We start from the raw sequence: 21,199 nt of genomic DNA on the forward strand, positions 1-21,199 counted from the left end.
CTCGAAGCTCGTCTCCGGCTTTCCGCGGCGCCGGCGCCTCCTGAACCGTTGTGTGCACGGGGGGAGCTTCGTGGGGACCCTCGCCCCCAGTCCCCCCCGCCCGGGCCGCCGCGAGAGCCCCCGGAGCGCCCCGGGCGGGCGCAGCGCAGCCCAGCGCCCGTCAGCCTGGCCGCCGCCCCGCGCGGGGACCCGCTCCTCCGGGCCATGTCCCGGCCCAGCAACGTCTCCCCGCGGGCCCCGGCCCCGGCCCCGGGCGGCGGCGGGGGGCGCGCCAAGGCGCTCAAGGACATCCGCGTGGACGAGGAGGTCAAGATCGCCGTCAACATCGCCCTGGAGCGCTTCCGCTACGGCGACCAGCGAGGTGACGGCGCACGGACGCGCACCCCGCCGGCCCCGCGCCCCCAGCACCCGGGTGCCCCAGCGCCCGACACTCGATCCTTAGCTGAGCAGTTCAGCCAGCTCCGTGGTTCTTTTGGGGTCCCCCCCTCGGCAGCTCTCGCTCAGACGTCGCTCCGGGCAGGCTCTCGGGGGGACCCTGTGGAATCCGGGATTCGAACCCCCGTCCTTCTTTCTGCCCTCCCCGATCTCCATGCTCTCTCCGGCCCCAGCGCCGTGGCTCTTAACGGGTTAGGGACTCAGAGCCCCAAGTGGCAGTCCGGGCGCGGGAGTAAGTGGGGACCCATTTCTGGAAGCCCCCCGCCGCGAGAAGTTTTCAGCCGGCAGCTCTGAAGTTCAGGGTCCGCGGCTAGACTCTGGGGCGTCCAGCTTACCTGCCCCCCAACTCAGCGATTGGGACTGACTGCGGGTCGGGTCTGGCCCCCCTCCCCAGCGGCTTTGCACTCACCGTGGGCTGCGGGGTCGGGCTTGGAAGAACTCGGGAGTTTTGTGGGTGTTGGGAGAACAGGAAAGAAAGGAAAGAATTTTATTTTATTTTTAGCCCTCGTCCTACCTGCTCGAGACCCTTGCACAGTCACGCGTGATTTTTGGTGATCTTTGGAGCCTTTTAGCCCATTGGGGCTTCATTGTTGCGCCGTGACAAGTAGTTCTCCGGATTCCCTGGGTGCCCCAGGACTCGATGGAATGTTCACATGTCAAGCTTGCACTCAGCCCTTGGAGCTGTCTCTCCCACTCAGTTTTACCTTTTCGTTTATTTTTAAAACTTTTATTTGGGGAATGGCCACAGCTCCCGGTGCTCGAGGGCTATGCCTCCTTTCTCAGTGCTTTCCGCCAGTTGAGTTTTTCTCAACAGCCTCAAGTTGTTTGTGTTGTGTTTTTTAATTTTTGATTTTTGGGCCACACCCAGTGACGTTCAAGGGTTACTCCTGGCTATCCTCTCAAAAATCGCCCCTAGCTTTGGGGACCATATGGAACGCCAGGGGATCTAACCGCTGCCCTTACGTCAGCCGGGCAAGGCAAACGCTGAGCCACCACTCTGCCCCTTGTTTGTTTATTTTTGAACACTCCAGCCATTGCTCAGGCTTCACTTCGGGGGGCTTAGGGGGACCAAAATGTGCTGCTAACCGGGGTGGGTAGTATGCAAGACGAGAACCCTACCTCTGCACTATCTCATTGACCCTAAGTTTGATTTTTTTTTTTTTTAATTTTGGGCCACACATGGTGGTGCTCAGGTGTTACTCCTGGGTCTGCTCATAAATAGCTCCTGAAGGTTCAGGGACCAGGTGGGATGCAGAGTATTGAACTCTGATTTGGCCACGTGCAAGGCAAATGGCCTACCCTTGTGCTCTGGTTCCAGATACGTTTAATTTTTTTTAACATCGTAACTGGCATACATTCATTAGTAGTTGAATTTGTATCTGCCAACCAAGTTTATAATAGATTTAATTATATTATCTTTTTCCATATTGGTATCTGTTCATAGATTGAAGCACCTTGAGAGAAAATTGACTATCTCTAAATGGTACTTTGTGTTTTCTCTTTTTTCCGTATAGAAATGGAATTTCCTTCTTCTTTTACCAGTACTGAAAGAGCTTTTATTCATCGACTGAGTCAGTCTCTTGGGTTGGTCTCTAAAAGTAAAGGGTAAGCTGATACAGCTTTTCTTATCTGGAACAAATTATCAGAAAGAAATGTTGTAATGACTACACCTGGTGGTTACTGTATTTTAGATTGACACCCTTAATTATATTGTAGATAAAGTTATTCTAGTCTATACTTGGCTCTTTTAATGTCTTTTTATTATGACAAAAAGGAAGTTAGGATCTATATTCTCAGAACATATTTTCTGTCAGGTCAAGAATCTGACCATTGGAGTTAGGGGAGATAGCTTAGGTAGCTTCTTATAGTTCCAAGATAGCTCCTTCCTTGTACAAGGGACTAAAATTGACATGAGCCTTCATGGCCCTCCTAGCATGATTAGTTAGGTTCTGATAGCCCCACCACCTCTGGGCCTGAACAACAATCTCATTGCTAGGACCCTATATTAATTTCTCAAGTTAATTCTTTTAGTGAGTATCAGAAGTGGCTTCCCACTGGCTCCCAGCACTGCTTGGAAGGCCTCATTTCCCCCACCCCAAATATAATCATTAGAAATATTATTTTTTTTTTGGTTTTCGGGCCACACCCGGCGGTGCTCAGGGGTTACTCCTGGCTGTCTGCTCAGAAATAGCTCCTGGCAGGCACAGGGGACCATATGGGACACCGGGATTCAAACCAACCACCTTAGGTTCTGGATCGGCTGCTTGCAAGGCTAACACCGCTGTGCTATCTCTCCGGGCCTAATCATTAGAAATATTAAATAAGAAGGCTGGAGCTATGGTGCAGCGGTAGGACATTTGCCTCTCACACGGCTGGACTCGGTTCGATCCCCGGTGTCCCATATGATTCCTCAAGCCAGGAGCGATTTCTGAGCACATAGCCTGGAGTAACCCCTGAGCATCACTGGGTGTGGCCCCAAAACCAAGACATACATACATACATACATATATATAGTATATATTTTGAGGGTCACTCATCCAAAAGAGAAAATGTCATTTAAGTTAGCCAAATTGAGAACTCTTTTTTTTGTTTTGCTTTGTTTTAGGGCTACACCCAGCATTACTCGGGGATTATTCCTGCCTCTATGCTCAGGAATTGCTCCTGGCAGGCTTGGGTGGGATGCAGGGGATTGAACTAGGGTCCGGCTGTCCGTCTAGGGTTGGCTGCATGCAAGGCAAATTCCCTACAGCTGTACTATCACTTTGGTCCCCAAACTAAGAGCTCTTAAAGTGGAACTATTTCATTTTGTAAATAAGGATATTGGGATTGATATGAAGAATTTTTCTGTTGGCATTATGCACTTTTTGAACTAGGTAATTTTTCATTATAGGTGGCTGTTTTGTATTGTAGGATATTTATCAACATACTTAACTTTAACATACTTAACCTGGATGCCAGTAGTACTTCCACTCCTAATTATAACAGCTCAAAATGCCTCTTGGCATTGCTAAAGCAGTGTTTTCAACCACTGTGCTGCAGCACACTGGTGTGCTGTGGGATACTGTCTGGTATGCCATGGGAAAAATTCCAATTTCATCCGTAACATGCAGCTTCGGCTCACAAATAGACCAATCATTAGATTATTTCATAATACAGTAATTATAAAATAATTTCTTTGTGTTTATTTGATTCCTATTCAAGAGAATTACTTTATATATAGTCAATATAGGCACAGAGTCACATTTTTTTAACATTTTCTAATGGTGTGTTCCTCGTAATTATTTATGAAAAAAGTGTGCCTTTACACGAAAAGGTTGTAAAACGCTGCTCTAAAGAACAGTATTGAGAACCACAGAAAAGAGGAAAAAATATAATTTCAGTTACTTTGCCATTTAAAAAGAGGAAAAATGATGGGGCCAGAGTGATAGCACTGTGGTAGGGCATTTGCTTTGCATGCATTCGACCTAGGAGAGGCCTGAGTTCTATTCCCAGCATCCCATATGGTCCCCTGAGCCTGCCAGGAAAAAATGAGACTTTTTTAGTAAATAGTATGAAAAATTTAAAATGAAGTTAGTTCATGCAGTCTTGCATGTTACTACCCACCAATGATACATTGGTGACTGGGATTTAGATGAGGTGGCGGTGCGTTTTTACCGAATGCCATGAGTGGGTCAGCGATTAGGTTGTCAAGTACATTGTTAGAGTCCTTTCTAAAGGTAAGAGACTGCACTTGAAAGTAAAGGTAGATTGACTACATTTTATATCCATGTACCTGAGAGAATGTACAGATTTTTAGAAGATTGAATTATGTCATACAATGTTCCTGATGAGGTATAGGCATCATTTTAAATAATAAGTGTTTCAGTTGGAAAATGTATAAATATTTATACTGTGATGCTTTTGCATGATGAAGTTTCTTAGAAAAATTTTGCAAATTTTACAACTGTTTGGATTTAAAAATCTCAGTTGAGAAATTGAGGGGCCTGGCTTAGGAAAAACTGTTACGGGGCAACTTCTAAAGCACTGATATTTTAATGGTTTAATGGACTTTGAATTTTGAGTAGCTAATTTTGAAGTATGCCCTGATTGCTATTCGTGCAATTTATTAGAATAGATATTTCTGTTTCTGTTAGTGGAATGATTGTTAAGGGATGATATGGAATGGAAGAACAAGAAAGAAATCAGTGCGAAAGAGGAATGAGGAAACAGAAATAGAAAGGAAGAGGTATTAAGTCTTCATGCCGACTTTTAAATACATCTAATTTTGATAAGCCCACTTATGAAAAAATCCTCCTTGGTTTTGTCCTTTTCTTAATTTTCAAATAAACAGTACGATTTACTGTTTCTTATTTTTAAGTGCCTTTCTTTTTACATATATAGAGAACTAAACTTGAATATACATCTCAAGTCTTATAATAATTCTGAGCATTTTCACCTAACTTTTATATTTCATAGATTCTTGAGTAAAACATTTTTACTGCTTTATCATGCTTAAACTTAAAAGCTTTTTAGGTTGATTTTTCTGCCTGATTCTACGTTTCCTTAATAAACATTTGAGAAACAGTACAGAGAAGGGGCAGAAAAACTATTCAACTCCTCTCATTGCTTCATTCTCCAGCTTTAGTCATGCCCTTTAAGTTTAAAGTGTTTTTCTTAAGGCTATACTTTTTTTTTTTTTTTTTGGTTTTTGGGTCACACCCGGCAGTACTTAGGGGTTATTCCTGGTTCCAGGCTCGGAAATTGCTCCTGGCAGGCACGGGGAACCATATGGGGCTCTGGGATTGGAACCGATGACCTCAAACGCCTTACCTCCCTGCTATCTCTCCGGCCCCAAGGCTATACTTTTTAATTTGACCCCCCCTTTCCTTTGTTGCTGCCATTGTAATGATTGGGTGTGGGAGTTTATTGCGTGCTCATGTTTTCACACTTGGCCATGGTGCTTATCCAGGGTCACAAACTTGAGTTTATGTTTATGTATATGCTGCTAGAAGCCACACATTGATTGTGTCATTTTGAGTTGGGAGTTCTTGTGGTGCTTACATTTGCTTGTCAGGGTGGCAGTCCACTTGTCCTACTGGGAATTATACATAACTTTAATTATGAGCTAGAAATTATTCACTTTGTTTGGTGCCAAGAGGCCCCAGACAGCATAACTCTTGGGACAGTGTTTGACACAATGATGTAGCTCTGGGATTCTGCTCAGGATGACAAAGCAGGGCCCTTATTCCCTAGCCCCTCTTTACATCCCCCACCTCAAATTTCATTTCCTAACTGTAAAATTGTAAGGAGTTACTCTGTTCTAGTTAAGATTTTGTAAATCTTTGAGATTTAGTTTATTTATTTATTGGTTTGGGGATCAAACCCAGTAGTGCTCAGGGTTGACTCCCAGCTTTGGTGTTTGAGATAACTTTTCTGGGGCTCAGAACCATGGAGGGCTAGGGATCAAACCTAAGCCACCTACTTGCAAAGGTATATATAAACTGTTGAGCTATATTTCCAAACTGTAGTTTCTTTCTTTTTCTCTTCTTGAATTTTGGGTAATAGATTTCAGGCTTACTATATGATAACTTACAATTTGTATTCTGCTCACTTAAATTTTTCTGATTTCCTTTTTTAAATGAAAACACATGCTGAACTTTGTATTTCATCTCCTGATGAGTTAAAAATATATTTTAATATTTGCTCAGACGGTGAAAATACTCTTGTTGACGTAAGATCTCCTTTTGTATGTGCGTGTGTGTGTGTGTGTGTGTGTTTGTTTTTCAAAATTTTAAATTCTTTTTTTTGGGGGGACACACTTGGCAGTAACGAGGAAACCTTATGCAGGGGCGCAGGATTACACACTTGTGTTCAAGACAAGCACCTTACCCTCCTATACTCTCTCTCTAGTTCTAAAGTTAAAATTCTTTTCGGGGAGTCAGGATATGCCTGGAAGGTCTGGAAGTTCATGCTTTACATTTGGAACCCTGAATTTCCTTAGGCATTACTGACTATATGCCCACTACCTTCAAAAATACAAATTAAAAGTTTGTTTTGTCCCCAAATTTTACATTCTTATAATATAGTTTTCACCCCTTTCTCTCAGTCACTGAGCTATTTTGATCTTATTAATAATTACTTTTCTTAGTCTTTGAGTTATTTATGAGGTAAACTAGATCACTTTCCTAATCTTATTCAAGACTAGTTAAAAGAAATTTGCCAAATGATCTTTGTTGAAAATGTAAATGGATGAGGCCAGAGAGACAGCACAGCAGTAGGGCGTTTGCCTTTCAAGCAGCCATCCAGGACAGATGGTGGTTCGAATCCCAACATCCCACATGTGCCTGTGCCTGCCAGGAGTGATTTCTGAGTGCAGAGCCAGGAGTAATTCCTGAGTGCTGCCTAGTGTGACCCCCCCACCCCCAAAAAAAAGTGAGTGGAAAAATATAGAATGTATACATAAAGATTTTCTAGAGCTAGGTATCTTATTCTTTAATTTTTTTTTATCTACCTGAATTATAGGTTGTAGGTTGTAACTTACAGAAAGCCATACTTATTCAAATTTGGGTTACTGCTTTTTTTTTTTTTTGCTTCTTGCCTTGGAAGATTGTGTACATAACTCCCCCACTCTTTCCCTAGCTAAAATGTGGTTGTGTATATAGTACATTTTGTAAGGCATTTACCTTGCATGCTGCTAACCTGGGTCAATCCCCAGCATCCCATAAGGTACCCCCGCTACCCCCCCCCAAATGATGTACTTAAGGAAATTTGGAGGGAAGAGGTGCCTTGGCAGTAACAACAGTAGCTAACTTTTAGATGGTTATTCAATCTTCAAAACTATCTTAAGTGGTATGTTCTTTTACTGAAACGTTTCATTACTAAATACTGACAAGTATCATATATGGTAGTTCAAACTTCCAGAGATTCTTTTTCCAAGAACATGTGGTACAACCATATATAAGGCACATACTCTACCTTTAAGCCACATTCGTGTACCCACATTATATCAAATTTGATTATTTATATCATTTTTCCTTTAGAAGGAAGCCATTGAGATGCCAATGATTTTATTGACTAATTGTACCTTTCAAAAGTTAGAGCTTATGATGTTTATAATTTTAGTTATGTAACTATATACAGTATGGTATAGATCAGGGGTGGCGAACAGGATTTTGACCCTCACTCAAAAAAATGCAATATGTGTTTAATATATCATTGTTCAAATGATATGCTTTTGTGTGAGTGTGTGTCTGTTTTGGCAGGTCACTGCGTGGTGTGGCTCTCTTGACTCACAGTGTAAAATTTTGGCTCTTTTGCCAAACTTGTTCGCCACCCCTGGTTATAGATACTCAGATTATAATTTATATTACATATATTTGATATGATTTAATGTTACATCTATTATATATTTAATTTATATTTGATACAGCTATATAAAATAATATATCAACTATCATTTTAGTTACTTAATTTTAGTTAATAATTTTGGTCAATTATTTAGCTATCTCTAAATAATTTGCTGTAACTGTCAGCAATTTATTGGTCTTACAGTTAGCAAGTTGTAGAATTTCCAAACCCCGGTGAGTATAATTTTAGACATACCTTATCAGTATAAAAGTGTCCTGTATTTTAAGTCTGTTTTAGATAATTTAAAACACATCTGAGTATTATATATAGTATTATACTTTATACTCTTGCAGCAGGAAGTCACGTTGATTTATGGGATTTTGATTTAGCCACTGGACTATCTTAAACAATATTTCATGGAAGTGCCACATTACCATTACTAGAATGGAAATATTCAGTGGGACATTTTATTCTGGAAAATATTTTTCCTTACTAGTTATAGATTTTGTTATTAAAATTGATTTTACCTTTATGCTTCCCAGATATATTAATTGGTAATGTATTGTAAATTGACATCCAGCTATTAACTCAAAACAAAGGTGTTCCCCCATCTTCTTTTTTTTTTTTCTAAATCACTCCCTTTGATATGTAAAAGGCCACCTGGATAGGTACTCTTGTATCTTTCTTGACCTTCCCTTTCTGGTGAATTGGGAATTGATTTAATAAAGAGTGAATTCTGCTTGGTGTTCGCACAGAGAGACTCTGAGGCACAGATTGACTCCATGACTCTCCTTATTGGCTGGGCTATTAATCATTCACCACTACCTTGTTTCTGTATTCAGAAATTGCTCCTGGAAGGCTCATCAGGGGACCATATGGGATGCCAGGAATTGAACCCATATCTGTCCCAGGTTGGCTATGTGCTAAGCAGAGGCTCTGTGGCTGTGCTCTCTTTCCAGCTCCTTTTGTTAGATTTTTTTTTTGTTTGTTTTTTTTTTTTTTTTGTTTTTGGGCCACACCCGGCGGTGCTCAGGGGTTACTCCTGGCTGTCTGCTCAGAAATAGCTCCTGGCAGGCACAGGGGACCATATGGGACACCGGGATTCGAACCAACCACCTTTGGTCCTGGATCGGCTGCTTGCAAGGCAAACTCCGCTGTGCTATCTCTCCGGGCCCCTTTTGTTAGATTTTTAATGGCTCTCAGCAACCCAATTGGGAATGTTTCCAATTGCTGCTGTGTTTGATTGTATATATAGCAGCTTATTAGCAAATTATATATGCAAAAATATTCTAATATCTTTTCCAGAGAAGTCGATGGAAAAGGAACTTGGATACTATAGACTCTTATTACACTGCTCATCATAAAAATGTTTTAGCAAGCTTATTTTAAAATTATATATCTGCAGAAATGTTCTTGTGATTTTGTTCAGAGAAGTTTATGAAATTGAACATGGATATTCTAGACTTGTATTGCATTGCTCGGTTTAAGAATTTATTTTCAAATTAAGTATATCTGCAGAAAAGTTATAATGTTGATGTTCAGAGAAGTCTGAAAAACGTGTGATATGTTTAAGACAAAGATTTGGAAAAACCTAATTGTTTTGAGAATGCCGTATTCACAACCTAACCTTTGACCACTTTTATAGCTAACTTTTATTGTGCCTATTACAAAATAACAGCTGCTTTTATAAGTTCTGATCTGGGATTCCTGCCTTTGGCAAAGAACAATGAAACAAAACTTTTGTAGCTTTTCTCTTTTTTTTTTTTTAAACAGAAAAGGTGGACTATTAAGATGACACACAGCTGTTAACCCCAAACAAAGGCATTCCCCCATCTTTCTCTTTCCTTAAGCCTCTTCTTTTGATACATAAAAGCCTACCTGGATCTTTCTTACCCCTGCCCTGCCTGGTTGGATGGGTATTGGTTTAATAAAGAAAGAGGCAGTTCTGGCTTTTGGCTCAAAGAAATGCCAAGAGGCAAAAAGCTATGGACTCTATGAACCTTTACTGATTGGCTTGGTTTATTATTTTTTGCTGCTACTCTGTTTCTTCAGACTTGTCCTCCTGGGTTGCAGATTGATGTGGGGTGGTAGTCTCACAACCCTGGGGGGATTTATTTTGCAATGTATTGTTTATCTATGTGGACAATTGACTCTCTATAGTAAAATAATGATTTTTATTAATATTCAGAAAGGGAGCAAATAGATATCTAACTGTGAAGAAGAAAGATGGATCAGAAACAACGCATGCAATGATGACCTGTAATTTGACTCATAATACGAAACATGCTGTTCGGAGCCTGATTCAGAGATTTCCTGTCACCAATAAAGAACGTACAGAACTTCTACCTAAAACAGAAAGAGGAAATGTGTTTGCAGTTGAAGCTGGTATGTATTTTTTGGAGAGCTTCCTTATTTACCCAATTATTGATAACTGTTCTTTTTCATTTTTGGATTTAAAATGAAATATGGATTGTTAATGAGAAATAACTTGAGTTGTGAGAATTTTGGAATAAAATGCTGTGTGGGATCAGTGCATGAGAAAGTAAATTTTAAGTGTTATAAGCTTTCATTTATTGAACATATATTGGGTACAAGACAGTATTGAAGCTCCTTAAATAGGGCCTCAGCAAAATGAGGATTTTTCCATTTCATAGGTGAAGAAGCTGACCATCAGTGAAGTTAAAACTTTTATTCAAGGCCTCTCAACCAGCTAGTAAATTGCAGAGGTGGGATTTGAATTCTAGTCCTGGAATTTCCTTGTTTATACTCTGATGTGGGAGGAATGAAATTTTGAATTGCCTATTTAGCTTTTAGAGAGACAGAAAAAATATATAGTATAATAATGAGTTGTTAAATATATATATATATTTACATTACTAAGATTAAGTTGTTATACTGTTTTAGAGAATTAAATACCCTAGCAGGGGTTTCAAACTCAATTTATCTGCGAGCCACAGGAGGCAAAGTCGGGGTGATCCTTGAGTGCAAAGTCAGTAGTAAGCTTTGAACATTGGGGGGTGTGACCCAAACAACTAAAACAAAACAAAACAAAAAAAGATTCCTCTAGGACAGGGCCACAAAATGTCGTACAGAGGGCCGTTTGCGGCCCGCGGGCTACAAGTTTGAGACCCCTGCTCTCGGGAAAAAATGACTTAATATTGGTGCTAATGGTGACAAGAATTTGCTGCTGGAATAAACTTCATTATTTACAAATACAAAAAACACATAGTTCCTGGGTTTCAAGGAATTAACGTTTTCAGTGCACACAATGTTTTGTGTTATGTGAAGTATAAATAAGCATAAAAATTTTTAAAATTGGGGCCAGCACGGTGGCAATAGAGGTAAGATGTCTGCCTTGCCAGCGCTAGCCTTTGACGGACCGCGGTTCGATCCCCCGGCGTCCCATATGGTCCCCCAAGCCAGGAGCAACTTCTGAGCGCATAAGGAGTAACCCCCTGAGCGTTTCCAGGTGTGGCCCAAAAACAAAAAAAAAAAAATTTTTTTTAAATTCTTGTCTGCATAATAGTACATAGATATTGACCAAAATGCTCTATTATAAAATTTGTTTTGCCATTGCTCCTTATTTATACATGCTCTTTATGATCACATGATCTCATACAAGTAATAAATTCCTAAGACTTTTTTGTGGGGGTGACTACACCCATCAGTGCACCAGGGTTACTCCTAGCTTTGCTCTCAGAAATTGCTCCTGCCAGGCTCGGGGACCATATGGGATGCCTGGGATTGAACCTGGGTCTGTCCAGGATTGTCCACGTGCAAGGCAAATGCCCTACTGTTATGCTATCACTCCAGCTCCTCCTAGGACTTTTTTTAATAAAGAGGTTTCATATTGTACATAAGACTATAAGTATACTGCATGTTTTGTACTATATCATCTTAATATTTTATCATTTCTGATAGAAACAAGCCTGGAAATTATTTTAAGGTCAGCAAAATTTTGGTTTTATTAATGGTTGTTAATAATTGATTTATTCATTTTTTAATATTATATGTCCAAAATACTAATTTGCTTTATAAATAAAAGAATAGTTGAGGTAGTGTCTGCTAATTTATGAAGTTAGAATAGAAAAAACCTTAAAAGTATATTAGAACTTATCTTTATTTCAATACATTAAAAAATATGTTGATCGTGAACTTTTTCTTTATTTTCAAAGAAAACCGAGAAATGAGTAAAACAAGTGGACGCCTAAACAATGGTATACCTCAGATTCCAATGAAAAGAGGAGAATCTGAGTTTGATTCTTTCAGGCAATCTCTGCCAGTGTATGACAAACAAGAAGAAATTGTTAAGATAATTAAGGAAAATAAAGTAGTTCTGATTGTAGGAGAAACTGGGTCTGGAAAGACTACTCAGGTTTGTTTCTTCTTTGTTGTTTATAGAGAAAGAAGTTTTTAAACTCCATGTGTTATACCATATTTATACTTAAATGCATTTTTAACAAAGAACAAAAGGAAATTACTTTAGTGTTTATTTCTGAAATCATTTTGGAAATAAGTTTGGAATTTGGGAATGTTTGAAAACAAGTTTTTTAATTATTTAAAGAAAATGTAATACAATGTTAATATAACTAATCATAATACATTTGTTTCGGGATGATAGAAAGCAAATTTATTAAGAAATAGAGAACAGAGAATTAAACTGGAAGAAGGGGAGAGAGTTCATTAGCAATTATATTTATGAAACTTATTGTATCACCTATAAAGTCATTAATGCAATAGCTGAAGGTTTAGTATGCTCCCTTTTTTCTCTCCAGAGATAGGAAATACATTTAAAAAATGTGTGTGTGTGGGGGGGGGGGGGCGATTGTCGTTTTGAAAACAATTTGAAGCTAGAACATTGTGTTCTCTTTTATTTTATTGTTTTTTGTTTTTCGGCCACACCCCGGTGACGCTCAGGGGTTGCTCCTGGCTATGCACTCAGAAATCGCTCCTGGCTTGGGGGACCATATGGGGCGCCAGGGAATCGAACCGTGGTCTGTCCTATGGTAGCGCGAACAAGGCAGATGCCTTAACGCCCTGCGCTGCCGCTCCGGCCCTGTGTTCTCTTTTAAACAGAAGTTAGTATTATTGATAGCTGAAGGGATAAGGTTTTTGTATTAGTTTTGTAACCTCTTTGAACCATTGTTCTTCGTTGTTTTGGTTTTTTTTGGGCCACACCGGACAGTGTTCAGGATTTACTCCTGGCTCTGTGCACAGAAATCACTACTGGCAGGCTCAGGGGACCATATGGGATGCCAGGGATCAAACCCAGGTTGGACACATGCAAGGACAAATGCCCTACACGCTGTGCTCTCTCTTTGGCACCAGAATTCTCATTTTTAAATGGCACTAGTAATAATCCCCCTTTTAAGAAGAGGTTTAGGGCTAGAGAGATAGCACAGCGGTAAGTCATTTGCCTTAGACACAGAAAGATGGTGGTTCAAATCCCGGCATCCAATATGGTCCCCTGAGCCTGCCAGGAGCAATTTCTGAGCATACAGTCAGGAGTAACCCCTGAGCACTGCAGGGTGTGACCCAAAAACCAAAAAAAAAGAAATAATATAAATAAAATTAAATTAAAAAAAAAGAAGAGGTTTAGACATATCAGTAAAATACCTAGCATAGTGTTTTGGAAATAGTCAAATTAAAAGCAGTAGTTACAAAATAGTAAATATTGTTATCAAATTCACTGTGGTATGGAATTAATATGATAGGTCTGTCTTTGTTGTTGAGAAACAAAGTACTTCATTATTATGAGGTACTGATAGGGTGACAGGTTGGAAGTAGTATGAGATAAATGACCTTTACTTATTTATAAATAAGTAAAATAGTTTAAAATAGTGCTTTTTTAAGCTACTGAAATATTTCTGCTTATATGTAAATTTCAATCATGAAAATAATGTAGGAAGTAGAAGCGTTCTAATTGTCTTATAAACAAACCTTTCTTCCTGAGGTTTTTGTTTGGTTTGGTTTAGTTTGGATAAGTTTTGGTTTTGGGTCACACCTGGTGATGATATTCCGGGGTTAGTTACTCTTGAGTAACTAATTTTCTGCTCTCAAAAATCACTCTTGGCAGTCCTTGGGGACCAGATGTAGCATAATATATCTGCTGTATTCTCTCTTTAAATATTTCCTGGAAGATTATGTGCAATTAAACTTTTAAATCAGGTTTCAAAACTTATTTGGCCATTGATCCCCTTGTTAGGAAAAATAAAATAATGGGCTGGAGCAATAGCACAACTAGTAGAGCATTTGCCTTGCACGTGGCCAACCAGGTTCAATCCCCAGTATCCCATATGGTCTCCCGAACCTGCCAGGACTGATTTCTGAGTGCAGTCAGAAATAAACCCTGAGCACTGCCAGTTGTGGCCCAAATTCCCCCCAAAAAGTTACTCAGCAGCTCCTTGAAAATCATATTTTCTAAGAACTAATCACCCTTCTCAGTTACACCACCACTTCCCCTAGATCTTTACAGGGGTCACTTGTTGCCCATTTTGGAAAAGATAGTTTAGTACTTCTGCCTGGCTTGTAAAAGGCTGCCTTTTACTGCTCTCTGCATTGTCTGTGACCAAGCTTCATCTGCTTACCGAGAATTTTGGAAATACTGTCACAGATGATGAACTAATCAAGTTTTTTAAATCCTAGAGGCTAAGACAGGCATTAAAATATGCTCTTTCTCAATTGGAGTTAAACAAAATGTGTATTTTTCAATTATCAAATAGAAATTAAGAATTGATTTTTTTTTTATTTTTTGCATAGGTGTTTGGAGAAACAGATCCTATAGCTTTGTTGATAGGACTGTACATTGTGCTGTAAGATACTTTGATCTTTTTTTTTTTTTTTTTTTTTTTTTGGTTTTTGGGTCACACTGGCAGCGCTCAGGGGTTACTCCTGGCTCTATGCTCAGAAATCGCCTCTGGCAGGCACAGGAGACCATAATGGGATGCTGGGATTTGAACCACCATCCTTCTGCTTGAAAGGCAAACACCTTATCTCCATGCGATCTCTCCAGCCCCAGTTTGATCAATTTTTTAGATCGTTTGTGCATTCTTTGACCCAGGATACATTTGTATTTTTCTATAAATAGGTGAATACAAATATTACTTTGGCACTATTTATAATACATTAATTTGAGATTTAATCATTGATAGCGTTAAAAATGGATTCTGTCGCTATTAAAATGGATTAAATAACTTATGTTTTAAGTCATATCTTCAGGTTGCAACCAGTAAAGTATAATGTGTAAATAAAAATGTCTATGCAGATATTTCTAAGTTATATAAACACTATTTTTCCCTAGAAGTGTATATAAGCAACATAATAATGACTTTTGTGGAGAGGATGATAGGAAAGTGGGTGTGTGTTAAAGAATTATAAAAATGAGTTTTCTGTATCAGGAACTTTGATTTTTTATTTTGTACTTTTATTTTGTACTTGATTTTTATTTTATAAAAATTTCAGATTAATTTTAATTATTGTGTCATGGGCTATTAACTGATTTGGGTACAATTAACATATTTGCAATTTTTTACTTAGGTATATGCCATATTTATATACTTTTTATGTTTTTTCTGTAATATTGTCATATAAACTAGCTATTTTATAATCTTGTTTTTGATGTTTTAATTTTTATTAAAAGCATCATTTAATCAGTTAACAGCAGTTATATGAAGTTGCTGAGTTTTGATTATGTTTGAGTGTGTTCTGATTTTAAAATTCTCATTAACTTGGATTTTCTTATTATATAATTATAACACTATTTATTCATTCATTCATTGTGGAGGGGCATTGGGCCACACCGGCAGTGCTCTGTTTTCTCCTGGTCCTGCACTCAGAAATGGTTCCTGGCAGGCTCAAGGAACCATATGGGACATCAGGGATTGAACCCCTTTGGTACCTGGACGGCTTCGTGCAAGGCAGATACCCTGCTGATATGCTGTTGCTCTGACCCAATTATAACACTTTATACTTTTTTTAAAATTTTTGTTTCAGATACCTCAGTTCCTTTTAGATGATTGCTTTAAAAATGGTATTCCCTGCCGTATATTTTGTACCCAGCCAAGGCGATTAGCAGCTATTGCTGTTGCTGAAAGAGTTGCTGCAGAGAGAAGAGAAAGGATTGGTCAAACAATTGGGTACCAGATTCGATTAGAAAGCAGGTAAAGAGAATTCTCAAGTAACTCATCTTTTATCGTTATTAAGCAATCTAAACACTAATATTGGGAACATATTAGTGAAATATTATCATTTTGCTCAAGTAAGTCCATTAGAGAATTTTAAATTAATATCTACTCTTAGGGAAGGATTTTGAACAGTTTGAGAAAGATTTCCCATCACAGGTTCCGATCCTATCTTAAGAGTTTTGTGATCAAATGATAGTTATTTTACCTGACTAACATTTGTGATTTATAAAACAGGCCAAATGAAAATACTTAGAATAGGGTTAGATAGTACAGGGATTAAGGTTCTTGTCACTTGACCTGCATCTCACAGAGAGATCCCTTGCATCACAAATGATCCTCCAAGCACTGCCAGTACTTCTGTACTTCTGAGTACAGAGCCAGGAATGTTGCACTGCTGAGTATGGTTTCAAAACCAAAATAATCACTAAAATGTTTGGAACACAGGTTCAAAGCTGATATTTTATTGTTAACTGTTAACGACTAGATTATCAGTAGCAGGGTAATACTACCATCATTACTAATGGTAGTTTTTCTTTGTTCTTGATAGTTTGGATATTGTAGTTCCAAAAATTAACTTCATTTATAGTTTTTTTGTTTGTTTGTTTGTTTGTTTGTTTTTGGCCATACCCGTTGATGCTCCAGGGCTATTCCTGGCTATGCGCTCAGAAATCGCTCCTGGCTTGGGGGACCACGGGGGATGCCTGGAGATCGAATCACGGTTCGTCCTCCGCTATCGCCTGCAAGGCAGATGCTTTACCGCTTCACACCACTGCTCCAGCCCTCATATTTTTTATCGCCAAATAAAAAGTATTTAAAATCTTTTAAAAATTGAATTCTGGGTCTGGAGTGATAGCACAGCCGGTAGGGTGTTTGTCTTGCATGTAGCTAGCCTGAGTTTGATCCCTGACATTCCATATTGTCCTCCATTCTTGCCAGGAGTGATTTCTGAGCACAGAACTAGGAGTAACATTGTAAGTGCCACTGGGTTTGGCCCAAAAAATGAACAAAAGCTTCACTAAGATCTGGGGCTGGAGAGAGGGGACAGTGGGTAGGGCACTTGGTCGACCCAGATTCTATTACCAGTGTCCTGTATGGTCCCCTGAGCACCACCAGGAGTAATTCCTAAGTGTGAAGCTAGGAGTAGACTCTGAACATTGCCAGAAAAATAAACTATATGGACTTTCAAGAAATAAACAAAATGGGCCCAGAGTGGTGGTGCAAGCGATAGGTGGTACAAGCGTCTGCCTTGCACTTGCTAACCTAGGACAGACTGCGGTTCGATTTCCTGGCGTCCCATATGGTACCCCAAGCCAGGAGCAATTTCCGAGCGCGTAAGCCAGGAGTAACCCTTGAGCGTCATTGGGTGTGGCCCAAAAACCAAAAACCAAAAAAAAAAAAAAAAAAAGAAGTAATCTGATTCCCAGATCCCTATATAATCCTGAGCCAAGCCCCAAGTGATACTGAGTGCAGAGCCAGGAGTAAATATTGAGTACAGTATGACCCTATAAAAAGAAACAAAACACATTTCATGTAGTTTGACATATTGTGGGATTGGTATATAATATGATCATGTTATAATTACAAAAATACTTTTAATTGTGCTTTTGTAATGATTTTTTAAAGGGTTTCTCCAAAGACACTTCTGACATTTTGCACTAATGGGGTATTACTTCGTACGTTGATGGCAGGAGATAGTACAATATCGACTGTGACTCATGTAATTGTGGTAAGAATATTGCTGAATTTTCTGTCTATAATTTAGTATATTAAAATTTATATATATAAGTATACTTTTAGAATCAGATATGAACAATTTTATGTTTTATGAAAGGACTTAAAGGCTTTTTAATTGAATAAAAAATTTTCAAATGATTTATTTGAAGTATTTTTATCAAAATATAAGAAAAAATTAATTTTTATAAGTTTGCAAAAAATGTTCGTCGTAAAGTTAAAAAACTTGCTTTTTGAATTTGAAAATAAAACAAACTTAGAGTTTCCTCAAATGGTAAAAATTTCTTATGTGGATTAACTTAATTTCTTCTTTAATGGATAATGAATGTATTTCCTAGTCCAACAGGCACTTTTAATACTTATTTAACTTCTTGGCTAAACTGTTGAAATAACTAGCTGGTAATGATGTAGATAAATTACCATTCACATAATAAATTACAAGCTTTTTATCTAGTTTGTGTAGGGAAAGCAATAAAGTTACCAATAAGTAGCATTTGAAAACTTAATGATTCTACATTCAATGCAAAGATTTCTTTTAAGTCCTGAAGCTAGTAGAAGCTCTATATATTTACGGTATATACTTGAGTATAAGCCAAAAAAGGTAGGTGGCTGAACTGAACTGTATGCCACTGAACTATTTAATCCAAAGTATTCTGCGCTTTGTATGAAACCAATAGCAGTGATGATGATATCTGTAAACTCAGTGTTATGACAATGTCTATGCTGATACCCTCACAACAGATACAGCTGAAGCTCTGTTTGGACATACAGATGAGGAGGAAGAGGAATCCAGTTTTGAAGGATTTTAACCTTTGTGGTTTAGTTTTATTACCTACCATATATCTAGTTTTCTGCACTTTAAAGTTTTAAAGTTATTGTTGCTATTTTTCAGTATTTCTTTAGCAAGAAATACTGAAAAACATTTAACCTACTGATTTCTCAATTGTTGTAATTGTTTTGGGTGTATATTTTTATTTTTGAAATTTACCAGTGGCCGCTGCATTTTCCACCTCAGCTTATACTCCAGTCACTAAGTTGCCCCAGTTTTTCGGGTAAATCAAGGAGCTCGGCTTATACTCTTGTCACTAAGTTTTCCAATTTTAGGGTAGGATTGGGGGGGGGGGGTTGGCTTATACTTGGATGGGTTTATACTTTAGTATATAGGTATGTAGATTTTATATATGTTAGTTGTACATTAAATTTTATTATGTAGTTGCAGTTCGATAACTTTCTGGGGGAAAAGATACTACTTTGTTACCCACATTAAATTGTTTATATCTGAGAATTATCTAAAATACAAATTTCTCACTAATGCTGATTGTTTTATTCATATTTGTTATTACTTTGTCCAACACATATCAGCTTCGTAATTTTAAAGGTCATCTATTTTTAATCTCTGGTTTCATGTTTCATTTTTACTTGCAGGATGAAGTACATGAAAGAGATCGATTTAGTGATTTCTTACTTACGAAGTTAAGAGATTTATTGCAAAAGCATCCAACTTTGAAACTAATTCTTTCTAGTGCTGCCTTGGATGTAAATCTGTTTATAAGATACTTTGGAAGTTGTCCAGTGATACATAGTAAGTTAAATTATTTAATTTCTTCTAGGATTTTTATTAAGAATACTTTGTTGGCACAACTATGTTTACTGTATAAAACTTGAGAAGTATTTTGAAATAAAGGATTTCTCTTTTGAGATACTCTTATCTCTATTTTTGTCCTTCCTTTTTTCTAGATACCATTTGCAGCATTGCAGCCTGTCTGATTCTACTTTAGAATCTTTTTCATCTACTTGTAGGAATATTCTCTTGCTTTGTGCCTAAATAATGTATACATACACAGAGATACACATAATATTATGTGTATATACATACAAATATTCCTCTTCCTTTGATTCTATAGTTGTGGTGACTGGTTGTCATTCTTTGACACTTACTTGGTTTGCTGATCTGAACACTTGGAATTGCGATATTTGCATATATTCTGGTTGTAGTGCTCATTAAGGGTCATTGGTACTCATACTTGACTTTATGCTTGTACATCTTTTTTTTTTTTTTTTATCGCTCTGATCCCAATGCAGAAATGTATTTATTATTTTTTTAATGCATAATTTTTTTTTATTTAAACACCTTGATTACATACATGATTGTGTTTGGGTTTCAGTCATAAAAGGAACACCACCCATCACCAGTGCAATATTCCCATCACCCAAGTCCCAAATCTCCCTCCTCCCCACCCAACCCCCGCCTGTACCCTAAACAGGCTCTACATTTCCCTCATACATTCTCAATATTAGGACAGTTCAAAATGTAGTTATTTCTCTAACTAAACTCATCACTCTTTAATTGTACTTTGTAGAGATCACTCTTGGGTTACAGAGCTTGGCTATAGTTTGCCCACTCTGTTATGGTGCCAGGGTTCTAAGAGCACAGGCCTGGTGTATGTGGTAGATAGAACTTGGGAATGAATTCATGCCCTTCCACTTCCAAGGCAGGTAGGTATCTTAGTCAGTGAACAAATCCTAAACCTATCATAAATATTTTCTAGGATCGTTCCTGTGATCCGTATTTTTTCTATTTTTTTCCTGTGCCATTCTGTGTCCTGATTATGCAGTTACTCTGGAAGCTCTCATTTATATTTTTGGCTTCTATGGTGTCTCTGATATCTCTTGGACTAATCTCTTTTTACAGTGCAGAACTTAGGCCTCAAACTTAAATGATCTTTTCTAAAACATCTGTTTTTCTAGTGTTGTGTATTTAAGGTCATCATGCTGTCATCCTAGTCACGTAAAAGTAAAAATTTTAAGTCTGTCTTCTAATAATATTCTTGGGTGTTAAGGTACATAACAAGTTTTACACAAGTGAAAGCAGTTTTTGGAATCTTACATTTGACACATCTGCTAGTAAACCCCAGCTCACACCAACCATTTAGTTTCTTTAGATGAAAAGCTTTTCTTATTGCCTTCAAGAATATCATCCATTTTTATAAGCCAGAGACATCCTTATCATTATCTAATTCTAAATTTAGTGGTGCAATTTTTTGCCTAAACTTTTTTAGTTTCTTCTACCTGGTCGGTTTCATCCACTGTTCTATTTAAAATTTTTTCTCCACACAGTAGCCAGAGTGGTCTTTTCTGGATGAATATTCTTGATGTTGAAAATATTCCTGAGATTACAATTTTGGATTATTTCAGTAAAGACCCAAACTCCTAAAAAGTACTATTTATTCTTCCTCATTAACTTTTTACTAGCTCCTCCAGCCATATCCCAGCTATCTTGGCTTTTCAGTTTTTTTTAGAAACATGGTTTTCCCCGCCACTGCGTTCTTGCTTGTGCTTTATTTCTTCATTGCATTCTAATCGTTTTATTATGGCAATTATCTTGTTTACATCCTTTTCTTGGTTCACATTTTGTGAGTAAGGATGCTTTTGGAGTCAAAACTCCCTAAACCAGGGGTTATCAAACTTTTTAAGTCAGCCACTCCACTGTTCCTCAAACTGTTGGAGAGATGGATTATAATTTT

At 38.2% G+C, this 21,199-nt stretch overlaps 1 protein-coding gene across 1 annotated transcript in view; it reads left to right on the forward strand.

Moving 5' to 3' along the window:
• The first annotated feature begins 204 nt into the window (after positions 1-204).
• YTHDC2 (YTH N6-methyladenosine RNA binding protein C2) overlaps positions 205-21,199 on the forward strand; it is a 63,306-nt gene continuing 42,311 nt past the window's right edge. Inside the window, exons 1-7 of the mRNA XM_049786838.1 lie at positions 205-361; positions 1,950-2,040; positions 9,950-10,146; positions 11,937-12,136; positions 15,754-15,920; positions 17,568-17,670; positions 19,101-19,257. Of these exons, the coding sequence (XP_049642795.1) occupies positions 205-361; positions 1,950-2,040; positions 9,950-10,146; positions 11,937-12,136; positions 15,754-15,920; positions 17,568-17,670; positions 19,101-19,257 (1,072 nt within the window). The remainder of the gene's footprint in view (positions 362-1,949; positions 2,041-9,949; positions 10,147-11,936; positions 12,137-15,753; positions 15,921-17,567; positions 17,671-19,100; positions 19,258-21,199) is intronic.

Source organism: Suncus etruscus, chromosome 14, assembly GCF_024139225.1.
Source record: "Suncus etruscus isolate mSunEtr1 chromosome 14, mSunEtr1.pri.cur, whole genome shotgun sequence".
Classification (NCBI taxonomy): Eukaryota; Metazoa; Chordata; class Mammalia; order Eulipotyphla; family Soricidae; genus Suncus; species Suncus etruscus.